At 41.5% G+C, this 21,752-nt stretch overlaps 1 protein-coding gene across 11 annotated transcripts in view; it reads left to right on the forward strand.

Annotated features, from left to right (window-relative positions):
- The window catches only part of PROM1 (prominin 1), a 131,662-nt gene that overhangs the window by 30,206 nt on the left and 79,704 nt on the right, over positions 1–21,752 (forward strand). For all 11 annotated transcript variants that reach the window (XM_077877024.1, XM_077877022.1, XM_077877039.1 and 8 more), the window contains one exon: positions 900–1,366. In XM_077877024.1, coding sequence (XP_077733150.1) covers positions 1,147–1,366 — 220 coding nt within the window. In that variant the 5' untranslated portion in view covers positions 900–1,146. The remainder of the gene's footprint in view (positions 1–899; positions 1,367–21,752) is intronic.

Consider the following 21,752-nt stretch of genomic DNA (forward strand, 5'->3'; position numbering starts at 1 on the left):
CCCCCTCGGTCTCTTGCCCTCGCTGGACACTGGCTTGGTAGTTGCTTCTCGCGTTCCTGTTTCTTTCTACCCCGTGGTGAGGAGTCTCCCTCCGCCCTGTGTCTCTTCCCAGGGACCCCTAATTCCCAGGTAGTGACTTGGGGGTGAGGGTTTCCATCAGCATTACCTGGTGAAAATGTCAGAAAGGTAGATGCCAGTCTGACTCGGCCTTAGAGAGCTTGGTTCGTGTCCTTGAGGTCTCTAGTTTGGGTTGGGGGTGAGGTAGAGAGGGGAGATGTCTGAAATAAGGTCAGTGAGCAAATGAGTAGAATTAAAAAGCAGGTAAGATATGGCTCCAGAACCAGGGACAGCAGCACTAGCTTGGAGGAAAAATAGGCATATAGTCCATGGCTGGAGGCTTCTGGGTGCTGCCGGGAGCCCCAGAGAGAGGGCTCTGTAGGAACGCTGTTCTAGCGTCTTACTTGGGACCTGAAGGCAAGCTCCCAGGTTTGAATTGTGATCCCACCGCTAATCACCCCTGACCTTGGGCAAGTCCCAGAAGTCCTCTGTGGGGGCGGTTTCTCATCTGTAAATGGTAGAAGGGTCCAGACGGTCGAGCGCCGACAACGGTGTTGAATACATAGTAAGTGCTCAGTAAGCGTCTATATCCAAGGCTGCACAGCCTTCTCTACACTGTAGGGTGTTTCCTGAACCCATAAAGGTCTGTGTTCTGCATCTGACCCCTGGGGTGGGACCTTCTGGCTTCCGAGCCCCCGCGGCTCCAAGCAGGCTCTGCGCTTGCCTCCCACCTGGCGGATTAGGCTGCTGCTCGGGCTCTAAAGCTCTGCAGCCTCCTCTCCGGGCAGCTCCTGGGCAGGCGGGCTGCCTGCGAACTGAGTGTCGCCTTTCTGTCTCACCAGGGATGGTGCGTTGAGCTACAGATCCAGATCCGGACCCAGACCCAGACCCAGACCCGGACCAGCAGAAGGCTCTCGGACCCCCTTCGCTGCATGCCAGCCAGGCCAGGAAAAGGAGGACTCCGCACATCCAGCACTTGCAGCGCCTCTTCTGCACAGGAACGCAGGCTCCTGTCTCACCCAAGGCTTCCAGAACCTCTGAGGCCCCAGGCCCCCAGCTCTACCTCATGCGTGGGGGACATTGCTAGCCATGGCCCTCCTCCTCGGCTTCCTGCTGCTGCTGGAGCTGTGCTGGGACACCTCTGCCCTGGGGCCACTGTCTTCCACAAAGGGTTCCGATGGTTTGGAATTTGAATTGCCTGCCACCAACTATGAGACCAAAGACTCTAACCAAGCCGGGCCCATCAGTGTTCTCTTTCAAATCGTGCAAGTGTTCCTCCAAGTGGTGCAGCCCCATCCTTTCCCCGAAGGTAAGTGTGGGTGGCGGGAAAAGATGGAACTCTTCCCCAGACGCGCTCACGTGCGCACACTGAATATTGTTTGTTAATAATGACACAGTAAACATGTATTATGGTCAGTATTTTATTTTATTTATATATTCAGTATTTTAAAGCATAAGATTCTAAGGGATTAGATTGCACAGGAGCAGAAAGTATTGAGACAGAAGTTAAGAAAACTTGTCCTCCGTTAAATAGGTTGTCAAGGAATGTGATTAGAAGAAATGAAACCAAATGATGTTGCTATGTTGGTTTTCCAATTCTTGATCTTTCTTCCCTCCCTTTCTTTTTTCTTTTTTTTTTTTTTCCTGGTGAGAGCAATGAATTACTCTCAGGTGCCAACCAAAGGTAAAAATTAGGGTAAAAATGCAAATTCTCTGGCATCAGATAAGTTAATAATTACCTCTGGTGGCCAGGCCAGCACTGACAGATTGACCTCTCCTCCACACACCACAAAGTGTGATTTCACATTGCCTAGGACAAGGACAGGCCTGACCTCACCCCCCAGGTTTACCTGAGTTACTATTTGCTTCAGTTCTGAGACTCTTAAGTGTGAGGAAAGGAGGCATGGCCCCTTGTGGGAACTCTGATGGCATGATGCCTTACCCTTCCAGAGTTTTGCTATTGTTTGCCCCACTCCCTGTACTTGGAAGTCTGCGAGTGTGTGTTTTCAGTAACGAGATTATGAAAATTTAAATGGTCTGTGGAAAGTGTCTGCTATTACGGTTTGGGAGTCTAAATTTTTATTGACTTAACATTAGACCTATTCTAGGCTTGTTCTTCAAACTATGAAGATTTGAATACTATTATTGATTACTACAATATACGAATTATAAAATTTGTAGTAATCCTTATCATCTTCCTTAGCTGGTCAGCTGTTGTTCATAAGAGGATTATGTGTCTGTGTATGTGAGAGAGAAAGAGACAGAGACAGAAAGAAGGAGGGAGAGAATGTATTTAGTGAACTTTCATTTTTTAAAATTTTTAAATTTTAAATTTTTATTTTTTTCAGTTAACTTTTAATACTTGTTCATATTATGAGCAGTTTATAGATTTTCATTATGATACATTTATGTTGAAATTGTCTTAGGTTTTTTTTTTGTCTCAGATTAAGCAATCAAAACAGTTTGAAGTGTAGTTCTCAATTTATTGTTAGTTTAAATTTCAGTTCAATGAAACAAATCACTCTGAGCCCTGTTGCCATTGAAGAGAACCTGAACAAATACTATGAACTATTTACGTCCCTGCTTAAAAGACTAAATTTGGAAATCTGAAAGATGCAAGTAGAAAATAGTTCATTTATTACTGTTGGATATAAGTTCACTATTCTCGATAGATACCACTTCCTTTGTTTGTGGACATGGTGTAAATATTATTGCATAATCAAATACCTGCTAATGTTTTTAGTCTTAGCTTCTGTGTTTTTTTTATGCAAAAGGAATAGAATTCAGTTGTCTTATATGAATTTATAATGGTATCTTCAAAAAGATTGTGAAGCATCCATGTGTTATTAAAGTGTATCATGTAATTAATTAATCCTATAATCTCTTTCCATATGTTGCTTTATTTTGCTTCCTCTAGGTTTCAGAGGAAGGCTTTCTCACACTTATTTAACAGAGGAAAGCAATATTTTTTAAAGTTTTCATTCAAACGATCAGGTCAAAGGCATCCTGCATCCAGTGCCTTCTCCAGTTTTGAACTCCAGCATCATTATTAGTTGAGAAAGAGGTGTCTAAAGAATTTAAATCCTGCTGCAATCTGAGGGTGGTAGCCTTGTTTGTCCCTTGACCTTCATCAATACTTACTACTTTGGAAAAGGAAATTACTAAAAGTCTCAACGGTAGACCAGAGCAGAGCAGCACTACTCCTTGTGAAAAAATAAATAAATAAATCATTAGGTTGCTTCAAGAATATAACACTGACTTTCATAAGGGACATCATGGAGTGTTGATTTTTTTCCCCACCATCCCATTTTTTAAATTCTTTCATCCAGTTACTAGATCTCAGAAAGGTTTCAAAGTGCCCTGGAGGTGTTTTGCCACATAAAGGACATACATGAGACATGATTTTTCCTGCTGGGGCCAGTTCATTTCATGAGCACCAGATCATAGACAGACGTCCTCATTATTGAAGATACAAAAACAACAATGAGAGAGAGAGAGAAATGCAATCCTATTCATTAGCTTAACTAACTTAATACATTAATCAAAACAGATGACTTCTGGACCTCTACAAAGCAACATCTTCACAGAGAGAATGATCCCCTAGGTATACTTTGTCATTTGAAAGAGTGTTTTGAATGCAGAGTCCCAGGCCAGTGCAGAAAGGGAGGACCCTCAAGCCTGGGCTTCCTTTTCTCATGCTGTTGGACTGGAGAGTCATCCTGTATTGGAGCAAAACAGTGTATCACCTTTTGCATTTGTAACTCTCTAAAGCAAAGCCCATGTTGTATCCTTATAAATACAAGATGGAAGGCTCTTATTTAGCTAAGACTTTACATAAAAGCCTATTTAACTTCCTGGGCAGAAGAAAAGATCAGGTTAAGTCAGACCAGAAAGACAGGTAACTATACACCACAGCAGAATATGCTCGAGAACCTGGTGGGAGTATTTCATAAACAACTGCCCTAGTCTAAAGCTGCAAGAGGGATGCCGAGTCCCGGGCATAGACTCACCAAAAAGAGACTCATGGCTGACATTCAGGAGGAGTCACTTGTCCATTCCTTCAATTTAGAAGGGGTGTTGAAGGCAGGATGACCAGGGGGACTTGAGGGATGGATGTTCTGGGCACAGGCAACCACGTGCCCAGGGAGTAGAGGAGACATTGGTTCACAGTGGAACCATGAGGTGGGTATTCATTGAGTAAGTCTGCTAAGGGTCAGACCCTGACTGGCACGCTGGTGAGTTTTGTAAAGGGTAAGAAACTAAGGCAGCATGAACAAAAGTTTCCCTCACTTGGCAAGCATTTATTGAGAGTCCTTGCTTTCTGAGGTGCACCTCCTGGGGGCTGAGAGCCTGGGCAGAAGGGAATTGGGTTTTGGGAAAAGAATCTGATAGCAGCTGGTAGGAAAGGTCATAAGGAGGCAGCGTGCTCTGCAGTGGTCCAGAGGGAGGTAATAACGGACTAACTTAGCACAAGGCAGAGGTGATGGGGGAAACAGAGTCAGGATCCATTTCATGGATTTCATTTCAAAGGACTTCCTTCGGTACAAATCCTAGCTCTTGCCTATTACCTGCTGGGTGATCTTGGCCAAGCTAATTTTCAGAGATTCTGTTCTCATAGATGTAATATGACTATAATCATACCTCATTTTGTAGCTTTTATCTGTGAAAAACATATGGAAAGAGATTATAGGATTAATTAATTACATTTAATACACATACATGTAGTGAAGCCTAGGGGTATAAAACCATGCCTGAAGGGTATAGATAAAATGCTCAATAAATGTAGCTGTTATTATTATTATTAGGAAGAATTGACCAAATTTGACACCAAGATTGATGCCAAAAAGGGACGTGGGAAAAAGAAGATGTCTCCAAGAGGGATCATTAAAATGTCCTTGCTGCTGCTCCATCAGGAATATTCTACATGGAGTTGCCTTTGTAGGAAGCAGTTCCGATACTTTTGATGTTCAATGGGCTCTGTCTCCTCCCAAGCCCCATAGCCACAGAACAGGGTCTAGAAGGCAAGGCATGAATGCAGTGCTAGTCTACTGAGTGGTCTTTACTCTTCCACTAAAGGCTACATCTAGCAGGCTCTCATTCTTCTCTTTTTTTGTTTTTTCCTGCCGTCCCCACTTATCTGTTGTGAGGCATACTTTGCTAAGTGTTATCACATTCCAATCCCCCAGCAACTTTGGGAGGTAGACAATAGTGGTAAATGATGGTCTTCTTTCTATTTATTATACCCGCTTTACAGATCAGAAAACTAAGTCAGAACAAGAGTATATGTTCAAGGCACACAGCTAGCCTTTGGCAGATGCATAAACCTCTGTCCCTGGGACTAGTTGTTTCTCCTGTATTCCACAGTTTACTTTGTGGGTCATTTACTTCCCTTTTACTTTACCACAGTGCTTTAAAAATGTCTGCGGGTCCCTATAAAAAAACAGTAATTTTTGCACACTTAGAGTGTGTGTTGCAGGAGATTATCTGGTGTGGATAACAAATGGTGCCTTTTTAATTTCATGTGTCTGTGACGAATTTGGCATAAATCATGACCCAAATCAGAGCTATTCAATTGGAGCAAGTAGGGAAAAAAGCATCCTTTGTTTTTATTTTATAGAAAGTCTCTAAAATTATTCTCAACTCTATTTTTGGTGTATTTTTAAATGAGATTTTAGGCTGGTTGACCTGTTTCTAACAGCGTTCTGGGTTAATCTGATTTTGGCGTGTGGCCGAGTGGAGCTGGGTGAGTGGGAGGGGCAGGAGGAGGGAAGAGTGAAGCTTGTCCTCTGCTGAATCTGAGATCCAGGTAGGATGTTATAGTAAGTGAGAGTTCCCTCCATTGCAGGTAACAGAAACCTTTTAGCTAAGGGAATCAAAAAGGACTTTATTATCATGACTCTCATTTACCTCATGGTGCCCAGCCACCGGGGACTGAGCCTCACTCTGGGTCCTCCTTGCCTCCCACCTTGGCTCCTCTCTGCACATAGTCACTTTGTACCCTCGCCTCCGATCCCCCTCCCTCTAGGTTCCTCAACTCCTGCCTTCCTTGTGTCAGAGAGCTAGGACGCCAGTGTCGCAGAATTCAAGCCAACTTCTGGACAATGGTTGGGGGTTCTTATCCTTAAGTCTCAAGCCCCCGTTCCAGGCCTGCCTGGGCCAGTCACTAACCCACTAAATAGTGGCAGCCAGGGTCACACCTCATGGGCATGACACTGTGAGCCATCACTTTCCCCATGACAACACAGGTAGGGAGGTGCTTCCAGGAAAGGGGGTGGCTGGGCAGACAGCCTAATAGGCATGTCTTTGCCAATGTCCACTGAGAATCAGGATGTTATATTATATATAACACTCATGTGTTCTTAAGTCAAACAAAGCCAGCATTGTCTCCTTTAGATCATATCACTCAGATTGGCAATGGGCCTGGTCATAGATAAGGTCATTGAGGGAAAGAGCTAATATCTAGTGATCCTTCCTCCTCAGTGTCACTCACTGTGCTGGACAGGCTACAACTGTCATCACTTCTCATCCAAACTTATGTAAGAGCAAACAGCTATTATGTACATGCTTTGGGGATTTGAGCAACTCAATAACTCTAGGAGCTAGGTATCATTATTCTCATTTTACGGAAGAGGAAGCTGAGGGCCAGAGCGTAGTTGACTTGTCCATGCAACTAGTCTGTAGCAGAGGCAGGGCTGGAATCCAGGTAGGCTGGCTTTATCATCCAAGTTCATAGTTGCTGCCTGTATTTGCTGAACAGGAACTCAGGAGACTCGGGGACTGTCCCAAGGTCCCATACTGATGGCGAGGGGGGGTTAACCCAGGGCCGGTGACTTTGCGCCTCAGCGCTGCACCATGTTGCCTCTGTGGAGGAGATCTGCTGTACAGATTGCATTCATGTGTCCCAGTGACCTGTGAGTGTGGGGTGGGTTTGGGTGGGAAGTGACCCGTCCACAGACTATGATGGGCACTGCTCTAATCCATCTTATGTCTTCTTCATAGAACAGCTTTTGCAGCTAAACTGAAAACCTAGTCCTATTGACTACATTCCTGTAATGTTGTCTATAAGGTCCTGCTGGGATGTGCTCCTGACACTATGCATGTAAACAACAGAGGCGTGTTACACTTCTCTGGGAAATGTGTGCCAGGCCCACAAAAAGACACAAGAAAAGTTCCCTACTTTTCTAGTCTCCAGTAGTGATGTCCTTTTAGGCAGGCTTCAAATACATGCAGGAAATGAGAGATTAAGTACGAATGTAAATAAAGAGAGGCCACCTGAGCAGCTACTGGATGAAGCCAATGTGGTGTTAAACACCACTTGTCCATTAGTGTTGAGCGGAAGAGAAGTCGTAAAATTTGCTCTTGGAGAAGCAGCTGTGAAGTGTGGACTATACAGGGAAGGCAGCGCTAGGCCAGAACTCCTGAGCAGGTTAGACATTAGCAGGAGAGATGGTAGGCCTAACAGGCCTGCCATGTATCCTCTGCTTGGCTGGGATCTAGATTCGGAAATGAGCCCAGTGCTTGAGCAGTGGTGAGAACTCATATTCTGGAGCCACTGCTTGGTTTGAATCCTGGCTCCTTTGTTTACTAGCTCTGTAACCTTGGGTAAGTTACTGTCTGTAGTTTTCCCTCTGTAAAATGAAGAAAATAGTCATGCTACATTTGGGGTGCCTGGGTGGCTTGGTGGGTTGAGCATCTGATTCTTGGTTTCAGCTCAGATTGTGATCCTCAGGGTCATGAGATCAAGCCCCACATAGGGCTCCCTGCTGGGCATGGAGTCTGCTTGAGATTCTCTCTCCCTCTGCCCCTCTCCCCATTCTCCCCAGTCTCTCTCTGTCTCTCTCTCAAGAAAAGGATAAATAAATAATCATGGTGCTTTTTGGTCATCATAATATTTAAAGAAATAATGTTTGCAAAGCAGTTAGAACGGTGTCTAAGATACACTAAGAGCTGTGTGTTTGTCAAATAAAATTTGAATGTATGAAATTGATTTGAATGTATAAATTTCATATCTATTAAAAGCTTTTGAAGTAATGTCAGATTTTGGTGATCACATGGACAAAAGAACAAGTATTTATTTGACTTCCACTGTATTGGTTTCCTAGAGCTGCCATATTAAATGATCATCAACTGGGTGGCTTGAAACAGCAAAGATTTATTCTCCCTGAGTTCTGAGGGCCAGACATCAAGGTATTGGCAGGGCCTTGTTCTCTCTGAAAGCTCTAGTGGAGAATCCTTGCTACTTTCAGCTTCTAGTGGCTCTAGGTGTTCTAATCTCTGCCTGTCTTCACATGGCACCCCTCTGTGTCACTGGCCTTCCCTTATAAGGACCCCGGTCATTGGATTTAGGGCTTACCATTTATCTAAGATAATATCATCTCAAGATCCTTAATTATGTCAGCAAAGACCTTTTTCCAAATGAGGTCACTTTCACAGGACCTTGGGGTTAGGACTTGAACATGTCTTTTTGAAGGCCACCTTTCAACACACACACCCACTACATACTTCTTTCGTTCTCCCCAACAGCTCAATTATATCTAGTAGTGTGCCTAAGGTCATATTTCAAAAAAATGGAACCAGATTCAAACCTGACTATTTGATTCCAAGTGCTCATATTTTAATCTTGCAAATATGTAGTGAGCTCCTACTGGGTGCCAAGCCTAGTGGTGTTTGGCAGAGATGGCATTAGCCAGGTTTCTCTGTTCTTGAAAGGCTGACATCAAGAGAGGAGACCTCCACCTCCGTAGTGGGCTGTGGTGCAGGGTGGACTTATCCTTGCTCATTGTCAAGTGCCAGTTGTGGGCTCATGGCTGTCTGGAGGAGGGATTAATCATCATGGGGCCAACAGAAGGCTTCATGGAGGAAGTAGCATTTGAATTAGCCATAGGATGTGAAAGGGTTCAAGAAGCAGAGGAGAGCACGCAGGTGCATAAGTAGAGGCCTGATTGATGCAAGTTGAAACAGGGGCTCTTGGGTATGGCCTGGAGAACACCGAAGCTAGAGCCCTGCATGCCTGGGAGATTGTCAGGTCTACAGAGCCACACAACTACATGGGGCTCTGTAGACAGTGAAGGATGGGCATTGCTCAGTAAACCTCCTCACTTAAGCTAACAGGAGGAGGTCGTGGAAAATATGCGTTGTCCACTGAGCCTGCTCCTAGAAATTTTCAGGTACACTTGGACACTAGTGGACTAGCTCAGTGCTACCCCAGATGTGGCATTTGGAACAATAGCATCAACATCACTTGGAAACTTCTTAGGAATCCAGATTCTTAGGTCCCACCCCATATCTACTAAATCAAAATCCTTCTTTTAATTTAAAAAATATTTAAAATATTTTTATGTAGAAGCATAATATGCATACAGAAAAGTACACCTAAATCTACAACTTGGTGACTTTTCACAAACTTCACACATCTGTGTATCCAGCCTCCAGATCAAGAAAAAACACAAGCTTCCAGAAGAACCCTGTCTTGTTTACTGCATATTGTCCTCCAACTCATCCCAAGAGTAAAGCCTCTTCTGCCTTTCAATAGTATAGATGAGTTACACCTGATGGAATGCAGTATATTATACACTTTGTTTCTGCCTCCTTTTACACAATATTTTATTTGTAAGATTCACCCAGATTGTTGCGGATAGTTGTAAATATTCATTCTCGCTGTTGTATACTCTTCTATCACATGAATATACTATAATTTATTGATCTATCCTACTGGCTTGGCTTTTGGGAGGTTTCCAGTTGAAACCTGTTTTAGTCAGCTTGGGCTGTGGTCACAAAATACCATAGACAGGGCGGGGGGCATGTAAACAGCACACATTTATTTCTCATAGTTCTGGATATTGAAAGTCCACAATCAAGGTGCAGGAGATTTAGTTTCTAGTAAGAGACAGCTGCCTTCCTGCTGTATCTTCACATGGAGGAGAGAGAGCACAGTCACACAGGTCTCTTCCTCTTATAAGGCACTAACCCCATCATGAGGGTCTACATCCAGGCCTCATCTAAATCTAATTACTTCTCAAAGGCTCCACTTCCAAATACCAGGATGCTGGCTTCACTATATGAAGATGAGGGGCACACATGTAGTCTATAACAGGGCCATTAAGCATAGTGCACTATGATGAGTTTTGTGTGTGTCTTCTGGTGATTACATATACGCATCCCTGTTGGGTGTATACCTAGGAGTGAACTGCTGGGCCATGTGGTGTATATTTTTTCACTTTTAGCAATACTACCAAACTGTTTTTCAAATGTATATATATCAATCAAATATCTTTTTAAAAATTTTTTTATTATGGAGAATTTCAAGAATGTATGAAAGTAGAAGGGTCTGATGAGCCTTCATTTACCTGTCACCCAAGCTTAAATAACTTTTTTTTTTTTTAAAGATTTTATTTATTTATTCATGATAGTCACAGAGAGAGAGAGAGAGAGAGAGGCAGAGACACAGGCAGAGGGAGAAGCAGGCTCCATGCACCGGGAGCCCGACGTGGGATTCGATCCCGGGTCTCCAGGATCACGCCCCGGGCCAAAGGCAGGCGCCAAACCGCTGCGCCACCCAGGGATCCCTTAAATAACTTTTTACACATAATCAATATTTTTTTAATTAAAGATTTCTGTTTATTTATACATAAGAGACATACAGAAAGAGGCAGAGACCTAGGCAGAGGGAGAAGCAGGTTTCTTGCAGGGAGCCAGCCCAATGTGGGACTCCATCCCGGACCCTGGGATCATGCCTTGAGCCAATGGTGTTACTTACTATTCAATCACTGAGCCACCCGGGTGTTCCCAACTCATGATCAATCTTATTTGATTTCTACCTCTACCTAGTCTTTCTACTCAACCTCTTCATTTTGAAGCAAATCCCAGTCTTTCTATCATATCATCTGTAAATATTTTAGTACCTATCTCTAAAAATAAAGATGCAGGACTATTACACTGTAGAAAGTCAATAGTAGTTCTTCAATATGATAAAGTATTGAAGTGTTCGGATTTCTTTATTGTCTCTTAAATGCACTTTCTTACACAGTTTGGTTGACTTGGGATCCAAATAATGCCCATATATTGCAATAGGTTGATAAGTCTCCTTATGTCTCCTTAATTTCTAGGATGTGCCTTGAGGTCTTTTTCCTCCTTGCAATTTGTTTGCTGAAGAACCTAGTTACTGTTCCTGCAGTAATTCTTATAGGCTGAACTTTCCTGCTTCCACTTTCATGGTGTTCTTAAATGTTTCTCTGTCCTCTGCATTTCCTGTAAAGTAGTATTTATAAAGATCAGACACAAGTTCATTCTGAGGACAGAAGCACTTTATAGGTGGTATTGTACATTTGCACCAGGATACGGATACTATCTGTCTGGTTGTGTCTCTTTTTGTGATGTTAGCAGCACTGATGACCACGTCTAGTTTCATTCATTCATGATGAGTCCAGCCCTTTCAATGTTATTTGCAAACATGCTTTCAGGTCTATTAAAAATCTTGAGGAACCAAATGTAATACTTTGCATGTTCTGTAACTGCAAGTTTTCACTTAGTATTTCATGGACATCTTTCCAGGTCTGTCCCTGTTAGGGTGTTGCCTGAACTAGAAAGGTTTTTTAAACAAGGAGCTTGAAACATTCATTCACCAGCCTTTTGATGTAGAGCCAAGACTAAGACCTTTTTTTTTTTTAACATGAGTTAATTGTTTGAAGTTTCATGATTAGCGTTTATGATATAAATAGCAGCCAAAATGTATCCTCTATAATTTTTGGCTTCTTTGTTTTGATTTCTTTGAATTCAAAGAAAACACTTAAAGTTCAGAGTTGTGTATTTTTAGTTGCTTTTTCTTCCCAGACTTTTATGATTTACTCACTCGTGATTTCATCTAATTGGCTGGTCTTTATTAAGTCTTTATAGAACTAGTTTTCTGTGCTCGTTCTTTTTATGTGCACATTTCCTCAGTTTGTGTAATATTTAATTACACATTGAACTTAATATACATAAAGAGGCAGAGAGAAGCTTGGTAGTAAATGGAGGGTTATGGGTTGAATTGTTCCCCCCACCAGTTGATATGCTGAAGTCCTAACCTCTGGTATCTCAGAATGTGATCTCATTTGGAGATAGGGTTGATGCAGGTGCCAGTAGTTAAGATGGGGCCATACTAGAGAAGAGCAGGCCCCTAACCCTGTGTGACTAGTGTCCTCAGGAAGGGAAAACTGGAGACCGATATCGACATAGGGAGGATGCCATGTGAAGGGTGGAAGGATGCTTCCATAAGCCAAGGAACTGCCAGAAGCTAGGAGAGACCTAGAACATTTCCTTCTCTAGAACCTTCAGAGGGAGCATTGGCCCTATCCCCTCCTTGATCTTGGACTTGCAGCCCCCGGAACTGTGAGACAATACATTCCTGTGTTTTAAGCCACTCCATTTGTGGTATTTTGATGCAACATGCCTAGCAAACGCATCCACTGAGTAAGTAGATGCATGGGCCGGTGTTGCCGAGGGCCATGTGTACCCAGCAGAGGTGGTCACTTCACAGTGAGTGACAATGCACAGCCATGTTTTCTGAGGGAATAAACTGAGGGCTGGGTAATGTGGTCAACTGGAAAGTGGAGTTTAGCTCCCCATTTCTCCACTGTGCATTTATATATTTATGATCCGAGTCATAGCATCCATGCATTTCACTCATGAAGATTCAGTGATATGTGCTGAAAAGGGTAAAAAAAAAAAAGGAGAAATTAATGGTATAAATGGGTCTCTCACCAACCTACAACCACATCACGTAGTATTCACCTGAAGGAATTACTGCCTCCATCAGCGTTTAAAAGAAAAACTGGCATTGCTTGTTTGAGGCCAGTGACTTAAGGGATTTTCATAGGTAATTCCTCTCTCTCTGCTTTTTGTTGACTGTAGTCCCTGTCTGATGTGGCGTCTCAAGCCCCTTCAAAGTCAAACACCTCTCTCTCTTGCCTCTCTGTCCTTCACATGCCTCCTGGTAAAAGTCCTGTCGTTTCTTTAAAATTATCCTCAGGCTCCTGGGTGGCTCAGTTGGTTAAGCGTCAGCCTTCAGCTCAGGTCATGTCATGATCTCAAGGTCCTGGGATTGAGTCCCATATTAGGCTCCCTGCTCCTCAGGGAGGAGGAAGCCTCTCCCTCTGCTTACCACTCCCCCTGCTTGTGCTCGCTCTCTGTCGAATAAATAAAGTCTTATAAATAAATAAATAAATCTTTACCCATGTGATACCTATCCTGGAAATCTGGAACCTCTCATCTCATATTGTCTGTACTATTTCTGTATCACTTGCATGCTTTCGATGTTACTATATTAAACTTTGCTTTTTTGTTAGTTTGTAGTCTTAGATTATAAACTTATTAATACCAGCAATGCCTGGCACTTAAGAGATCTTTTATAATCTCTTGCTTTTGTTTTGGTATTTTGGGGCTTTAAGAAAGATTATACTTTTCCTTCCCTACCAAACTTCTTTATTCACTCAACGAAAGTTGAGTATTTACTGTGTGCACTTTCTTGAAATACTGGTGTCAGAGTGATGCCATTGAGCTATTATACAATAAAACCCTCAGGGCATGTGTCTTTCTAGAGCTTTGCTCTGCTTTAAAATTTTCTTCTATAACTTCCCTTACTGTCAGGTTTGCAACCTTTTTCTTTTGTTTCTGCGTTGTCAGCTGTTAATGCAGCTCTGCTTTCTTGAAATCCTAATGCTTCACTTTATATAGTTGAGTTGCAGTGGGTAACTCCATTTTTCCCGTAGAATTCAAAGTGGATGGACTTTATGATAGCTGTATTATTTCAGAGATTTATTACTTTATTTCCAAGTAATAAATGCTTTTTTGCTTTCATGGGAAAACTCAACTTTATAATATTTTAGCCATCAGGATTCTCAAACTTAACAGCAATTAAATATCTATGAAGAGCTTAAAAGCAAGGAACAGCTGTGATGTGAGGAATATCATGTGTGATCCAGATGGAAGGTGACCAGGAGTCCTGCAGATACCTGAACTGAGAAGGAATAAATATTGAATTAAATCCAAATCACCACATGAGTCCAATTATATGTATTTCTCTCATGTATTTATTAAAATAATGCTAAATTTATTTTTAAACATGAAAGCTGTATATACACATAAAAAGCAAATAACATTTAAAGGTAATGATTGCTAACAAGTTTTGTGTGTAGCTGTTCTTTCATTCCTTCTTTCATTCATTCAATGGGTAATTTAGTGAGTGCTTACTAAGTACCAGGCTGTGTTCTAGGCTCTGGAAGTAAACATCCACAAAATGTTTTACACACACACACACACACACACACACATCTTTTAAAGGAATTATTCAACATATTCTTTGCTCCTTGCTTTTCAAACTTAATATATCTGATATGTTATTCTAAACATTCATTTCATTTCCCTTTAACTTCACAAAATGCAGGGAAGTACAGAGAAAAAAATTCATAAAACACTGGTAGTTTCCTCATGCTCCCAGAATGAATAAGTAGTCAGATTGTTTTGAATAAAAGTGAGAAAACATAATTGACAAAATTGGAATTTTGGAATTTATATACCATCCCCACTCCCATTCCCCTCCTGCCTTCCCTCTTTTGCTTCTCCACAGACACTGTTTCCTCTCAATGCATGTTTTTATGTACTCACTATACATATCCAAAGTGGTTTATGTGTGAGTCTTGTTTTGTGTCTGTTGGTTTTTTTTTTAACCCACTGTTATGTTACGGGTTTCTTTTCTTTTTTTTCTAAGAAAAAAAAGCATGCTTATTTATTTGAGAGAGATAGAGCACAAGCAGGGGAGTGGCAGAGGAAAGAGAAGCAGGCTTCACTGATCATTGAGCAGGAAGCCCAATGCGGGGTTCGATCCCAGGACCCCTAGATCATGACCTGAGCCAAAGGCAGATGCTTAACCGACTGAGTCACCCAGGCACTCCAAGTTTTAGGTTTCTATTCATGTTGAAACCCCTCAATTCTGATCCGTTCATTTGAGCTGTGCCAATGTACCATTGTAGGAGTGAGCCATGTTGTGTTTATTCTGTTCCCTAGTGATAGTATTTAGGTCTCTTTCCTCAACTGCTATATTGAGTTCCATCGATTTGACAAAGCGTTTCACTTTTTTTGATGGATATTTAGGTTACCAGTTCTTTTTGCTATTTTAACACTGCTACAAAGACTGCTCTTGAATGTCTAGCTTTACACACTTGGGCGGGTAAATCAGAAGGACTCTCTAGAAAAGGAACTACTGTGGCAAATGGTATGTGTGTTTAAAGTTTTGATTGATATTAACAAGTGGTTCCCTAATTTTCACTGATTTGGACTCCCAATGTTAGTTCATGAAAATGCTTGCTTACCCACCCGTTTTCCAACCCTGGTTATTAAGATTGTTTTTTTTATCTTTGCAAGTCTGACACGTTATAGGAAAAAAATATTGTGGTTTAATTTGTGTATCTTTAATCACTGGTGAATCATATCCTTTATATTTCATTTTGCAAATAACTTCCAGTTTTTGCCTTTGCTTATTTTCCAGTTGAATTATTGGTATTTTCCACTCTGAGTTGTTCCAGTATCTCATTGAATTTTAAAAACATTTAATTTTTTGAATAGGTAACATGTTTACATGGCTCAGAATTTAAGCGTAGAAAAAGACAATGTAAAGCTTCTGCCCCCTTCTTGATTCTCAGCCACCCAGCTGGCTTCTTTACAGACAACCACTGTTATCAGTCTTATGTGTGGCATTTGTGTGTCTTTTCAGAAGTATTTTCTACATAGACAAACAAAAATGTGTATGGTCTTTTTTTCATGAATGTTAACATATTGTATATATTATTTGGCACCTCATTTTCTTTTTAAACGTACAGCTTGCATGGTCTTTATTTTACATGAGTACATAAAGAGGTAATTCCTCATTCCTCTTTTTATTGCTGTAAAACGAGTCCATTACTTATTAACTCATTTCCACCATTTTACTGCTACAAACACTGTTATAAAATCACTTTAATTATTTCATAAATGTGCAAGTACATATGGAGGATATATTTCTAGAAATAGAATTGCCAGGTCAACTTACAACTTTATGAATTTGCACTTACAATAGATGTTGCTAATTGCACTCTGTAAAGGTTGATCCAGTTTAATCCTACATTAGTAATGCAAAAAAAATCTTAATGATGTTGTCTAGTGTCTTGTAAGGCGGACATAATTCTATATTACCTTTGTGAAAATAGATGCTCACAGAGAGGAAATCACTTAGCCAGGATCACACAGCTTGTGAGGGTGCAGAGCAGGAGTTTGGACTCTGGGCTGTCTGGTTTCAGGATCTTACTTCTTTCTTATCATGCTTTTAGACTAGGCTTTGCATGATACCTTTCAGTGGGATCAAACAGTGCTTAAGTTCTCGCTTTTTAAGTTCTACTTGCAAGAAGTCTAGGAAGGAAAATAAGGAGGATGATTTTAACTTTTGATATGTAGGTTCAAGTCCAGTTATTACTCAAGGATTTTAGACCACTTTCACGTGCCTTTTTAGACATTGTGCTGCTTGTGTTCCACATCCATCTTCCCTGCCACAGCAGGAATAAACTTCAAAACGGAGGACTGGCTTTTACCGGCTCCCCATGTGCCTTTTAAATGAAAAATTATGTTCATTTTGCTCAATTTATTTTTAGGAACTCTTCCCTTTTGCATTCACAAGTCTACTTAATTTTCTTTTTTAACTTTTTGAGTTAAACAGTTGTTTCATTTTTATTCTCATTTCCTAATAGATTTAAGTCTGTAAAATGTCCTCTGAGAGTAATTTCAGCTTTATCTTGTAGATTTTGAAGTATCTTGTAGATGTGAAATATAGATTTTCCTTTGTAATTTCTAATAGTCTATAATTTCAGTTTTGAGTTCCTCTTTTACCCAGTTTGACTCATGTCAATTGAGTAAAGGAATGAATGACAAAGGCTAATTGTGAGTCCTTATAGTCTCTTTATTTATAAATTCCTGCATCCAGCTGTACCTTCTCTCCTGGGCTCTGTTCAGACCTGTGAGCTGTGCACCTGAATGGTTCGTGGTGAGCCCTCCTCTCATGCCTCTCGCCTTGCTTTCTGGAATATTCTGGCATTTCTTTGGCCACCGTCAGGACATTGTTAAGGCAGCTGTTGACTGTGTCTCAGAGTTTCCTTTTGATGAGGGCACCTAGGGGGAAAAAACCTTTCTAGTCTTGAGTTTTACCTGAACAACTGGCCTAAGCAATTGTAGGTGGCTTCTGGGTGTTGTAGAACCATGGCTCTGCCTCTAGCCACCGGTACAGGACTCTCCAGTGTACCCCTTGTTTCACGTCTTCCTTTTTCCACAAATGCCAAAAGTACATGGGAGGCTGAGCCAGGGATCAGAACGTTTCTGTCTGCAGGGACCTAAGGAGTTTCAGCTTATGTCCCTGGGCTGGCTCACCATTTTTCCTTCGTCTTATTTATGTTATCTTACAGAATAGGAATAAAAATAAGAAATCCTAAAGGCCAAATTTTTATTGAATGAGATTAAGAAAAATAAGAACTACCTAATTTCAAAGCAGAGGAGGAAGGTTGGAGAAGACCCCCGGGGCAGCAGCCAAGGTGAAAGCAGTCTCTGGAGCCTTGCAAGGAGAGTGTTGATTAGCTTACAGATTGAGGTTTGAGAGACAAGACTTCTGGTTAGTCATTCCGTGGGGAGGAAGCTTCTTAGTCCACACTGGGAGCCAAAAGGTGGTAACAGAACTGTGTATTTTTGCCTGGCATTTCTTTAGCATTTATTACATTTGTTATATTGTGCATTTGTTACAAAATGCAGTTCCTGAATTTTTTAATTTTAAAATATTTTAATTTGATGGGGTTGCTGCTTCCATGACCCATGTTTACTAATTGAGATGAAGGCTCTCTTCAGACCTGATTGGAAGTAAATAGCTCTGTGTATCCTGGGGAAGAGGGGGTTGTATGTTGTAATATCCTCTTGGAAATTGGCTGACCCAGAAACTCAGCCTAATGAGATTTGGACAGCAGGCCGCTAGGAGGGGAATTATTGTGACATGCTGCTTTTAATGCAGCCACGTCTGCTGTGTTTCAATATGACCGTCTACCCTGGAGGCCTATGTCGCAAGGAATTGCATTTCTTTAAGGAGTCATTCCTGATATGACTCATGTACTAGAAGGAAAGCTAAGTAGAAATGAATACGCTGAAATTCAAGTTAATAGCTGACTTCAGAAACGAGTGCCTCCTAAGAATTGCATTATAATAACAGGAACGGACCAGGCTTCCTAGAGACCAGTCTGTTGGCCGGTAAAGCCAGACGTTCTGCTGTGAACGTGTGTGTCAAATCTGTCCCCTTCTCTGTGTCAGGACTGTCCTCCCTCTAGTGAGGCCGTGCATCACCTGGACCATTGCAGGGGCCTCTGGACTCCCACAGACTGTGGGGAGGGATATACATCGTAGCCTCCTAATAACTGTAGTAGTCAAACCAGCTGACCTCCTCGCTCTTCCTAGAACACACCACACAACATCCTGCCTCAGACCTTTAACAACTGACTGTTCCTTTGTTTGGACTGCTCTTCTGCATGGCTTGCACTCACGTCACTCAGGTCTTTGCTGAAATGTCATCTCCTCAAAGAGATTATCTCTAGCCATACTGCTATAGGATCACTCTCTCTGCTCCCCTGACTTGCTTCATTTTCATTTGTAGCACGTATCTTGGTATAATAGTAAAAATTTGTTTATCTTGCTTATTAAACTCTAAACATCTTGTTGGGGGGGCGGGGGTTATTCTATCTTGTTTATCTCGTTAACACTGCATCCTTGGAGCTAGAACAGTGCCAAGGACATAGCGAGTGCTCAGTAAATCTTACACAAGTAAGGGTTGTGTGCGTAAGTGGATGCACTCTTGCATAGCTTACTTGTTCACTGTGCTGCAGTCACACTGGCTTAGAAGGTTACTAGACTCTAAACCCACTTCCCAACACTGGTGCCTTTGCACCTGCTGTGCCTTCCACCGAGTGCTCTGCATCTTCTTGGTGGGGGGGTTCCTTTGCATCTTTGCTATCTCTGCCCATGATTCCTCCTCAGTGGTGATCTTCCCTGACACAATACAGCAAGCCACCCCCTCACTTACCCTTCTCCAACTAGGCACCCCACGTTCACTCTGAGAGCTCCTCATCTTCACTTTGTGGGCACCCACAACCCTACATTATAGACATCCCCTTGCCTACCTCTCCCACCTTGATTCTCCCACAGAATTTCAAATCTGGTTGTGCCATTTTCTCAGGTTGCTATTGGAACAGCTAACTGTACCTACTGGACTCACTTTAAATGTATGTCTGAACACGTTCCCATTTCCTACTTACCTACTTTCTCTTCTCCAATTTCTACCCTATGCCCTCCTCCATCAGCCAGTGACCTCAGACTTCATGGAGGAGATGGATGGAATCACATAGAAACCAACCCCCCCTTCCCTACTTTTATTTCCAGTTTTTTCACCAGGGTTATTCAGACATTTAGAATTCTTTGCCCCAAGGAGACTTATCATTAGTGAAAGATCTGATCATTTTCAAAGTTTTGGTTGTCAGTTTACCAGAAGGTCCTATGATGGTTTACACCACCACCAGAAATGTGTTGGGCACTTTTAAGAATGAATTAATTGCAAGGGACAAAACAACATGTTAGTACTTAAATATATATTTCTGACTACTTGTGAGATTAATTGTATTTCCACCTGTTTTGGTTTTTTTTTTTTTAGAAGTTTGTCTGTGAAATGCCTTCTAGTTATATAGCAGAGTCAGTCCTTTTAGTATTGATTCCTTGAGAGTAGAGACCCTGTGCCTAATGTGTTTACTGTGAATTGCCATTAGACCATTTGGATTTAGAGAATTAGTCATTTGGGGAAGATTATCTGGTCAGAAATAATCATCCAATGTATTATTTCCATTGTACGGATGAAAACACTAAGGCCCAGAAATAGGAAGTTTGCTTGTTTAAGACAGTACAGCCAAGTGAGAATTGGTAGGACAGGCAAGCAAGAAAGAGAACAGGGATGTTGTTGCCTGGCAGGATTCTTAGCACTGGCAGGCAGTGGTTCCTTTGTTGTTCAAAATGGATTCCTGATCCTTGAAGCATTTCGCTGAATGAATGTGTTTCTGTCAACTAAGGAAGCGAATTGTTTAATCATTTGTAATGTCATTCATTGCTAACACAACAGACATACCTTTAATTCCATTTTACAAGTAGAATATATTCTTATAGAATAAACAGGAACAGAAATTTAAAAAGTATCCATTCTCTCACCCAAAGATAACCTCTGTTTACATTTTCATCTATTGTTTTTGGGCTTTTTTCCCCCTAAGCAAAGATTTTTTGTTGTTATTGTTTTTATATAGCTAAAATCACACTCTCCTCCCATATAAGATGGAAGCTTAAAGTTATGACCTAAAGCAAAACAGAAAGATATTTAAAATTTTTTTTTTTTTTAAATTTTTATTTATTCATGATAGGCACACAGTGAGAGAGAGAGAGGCAGAGACACAGGCAGGGGGAGAAGCAGGCTCCATTCACCGGGAGCCTGACGTGGGATTTGATCCCGGATCTCCAGGATCGCGCCCTGGGCCAAAGGCAGGCGCCAAACCGCTGCGCCACCCAGGGATCCCAGAAAGATATTTAGATCGTCTGGTTTTGAACCATTTACCCACTGGTCTCCTGTATATTCAGATTACCTAACTTGACTGTGCTTAAGGATTTAATTTTTTTATTATGATAAATGAGACTTCAAAAAACTAGGTTGTGCATTTAAAAACCAGACTGAATTAAGGGCTTAGAGCTGCAGGGAAATCATATTTTGTCTGATGTTTAATGTACCATTGGAAGGACTGGGGTTTTAAAGTTCAATAATAATGTTGATTTGAAATTGTGTCTTAGTTTGTAAGAAGTCTCTGATTTCCCAGCCACATCCCCTTTGGGACTTAATCAAGAAGGAACGTCTTAAAACAATACTAAACTTCTTATGAATAGAACCATGATTGTATCCTAGATTCTTTTTTCAAGGAAACTATTCTTCTTAGAAGAATGGTAGCTTCTTGGATCTCGTTTAGACATCTTGTTTAGGGCATCAAGTTTTGTTGAACACTTGTCACAGGTGCATAGCACTGGGTTAAAGGTCACAGGATTTATAAATGTCATTAAATGTCACAAGTGAGTGATGAGTTGTAAGTATTTAGTGATGAAAAAAGTAGGTTGAGGACCTTAAGTTTGAACCTTGAAGGATAGAAGGAGGGTTTAATGGGTGGAGGAATAGCATCTCCAAGACTCAGGGGGGCATGAGTAAGGCACATTTCATTTTGGGGACCAGGGAAGAAGCCTGGCTGGATTAGAGGGGTCTTGTTTGAGGGAGATTTATATCACCTGCCTATTGATTGCTTAATATGTGCTGGACATCTTGTTTAGGGCTTATTTATGTATTTATTTTTAAAGATTTTATTTATTCATGAGAGACACAGAGAGAGAGGCAGAGACATAGAGGGAGAGGCAGGCTCTCCACAGAGAGCACTATGTGGGACTCAATCCTGGGACTCCGGGATCACTCCCTGAGTGTAAAGCAGACGTTCAGCTGCTGAGCCACCCAGGTGTCCCAAGTTCAGGGCTTTTTATGTATTAGTTTTTTTTTTTAAGATTTTATTCATTTATTCATGAGAGACACAGAGAGAGAG

This window comes from Canis aureus, chromosome 2 (genome assembly GCF_053574225.1).
Source record: "Canis aureus isolate CA01 chromosome 2, VMU_Caureus_v.1.0, whole genome shotgun sequence".
In the NCBI taxonomy this organism is placed as follows: domain Eukaryota; kingdom Metazoa; phylum Chordata; class Mammalia; order Carnivora; family Canidae; genus Canis; species Canis aureus.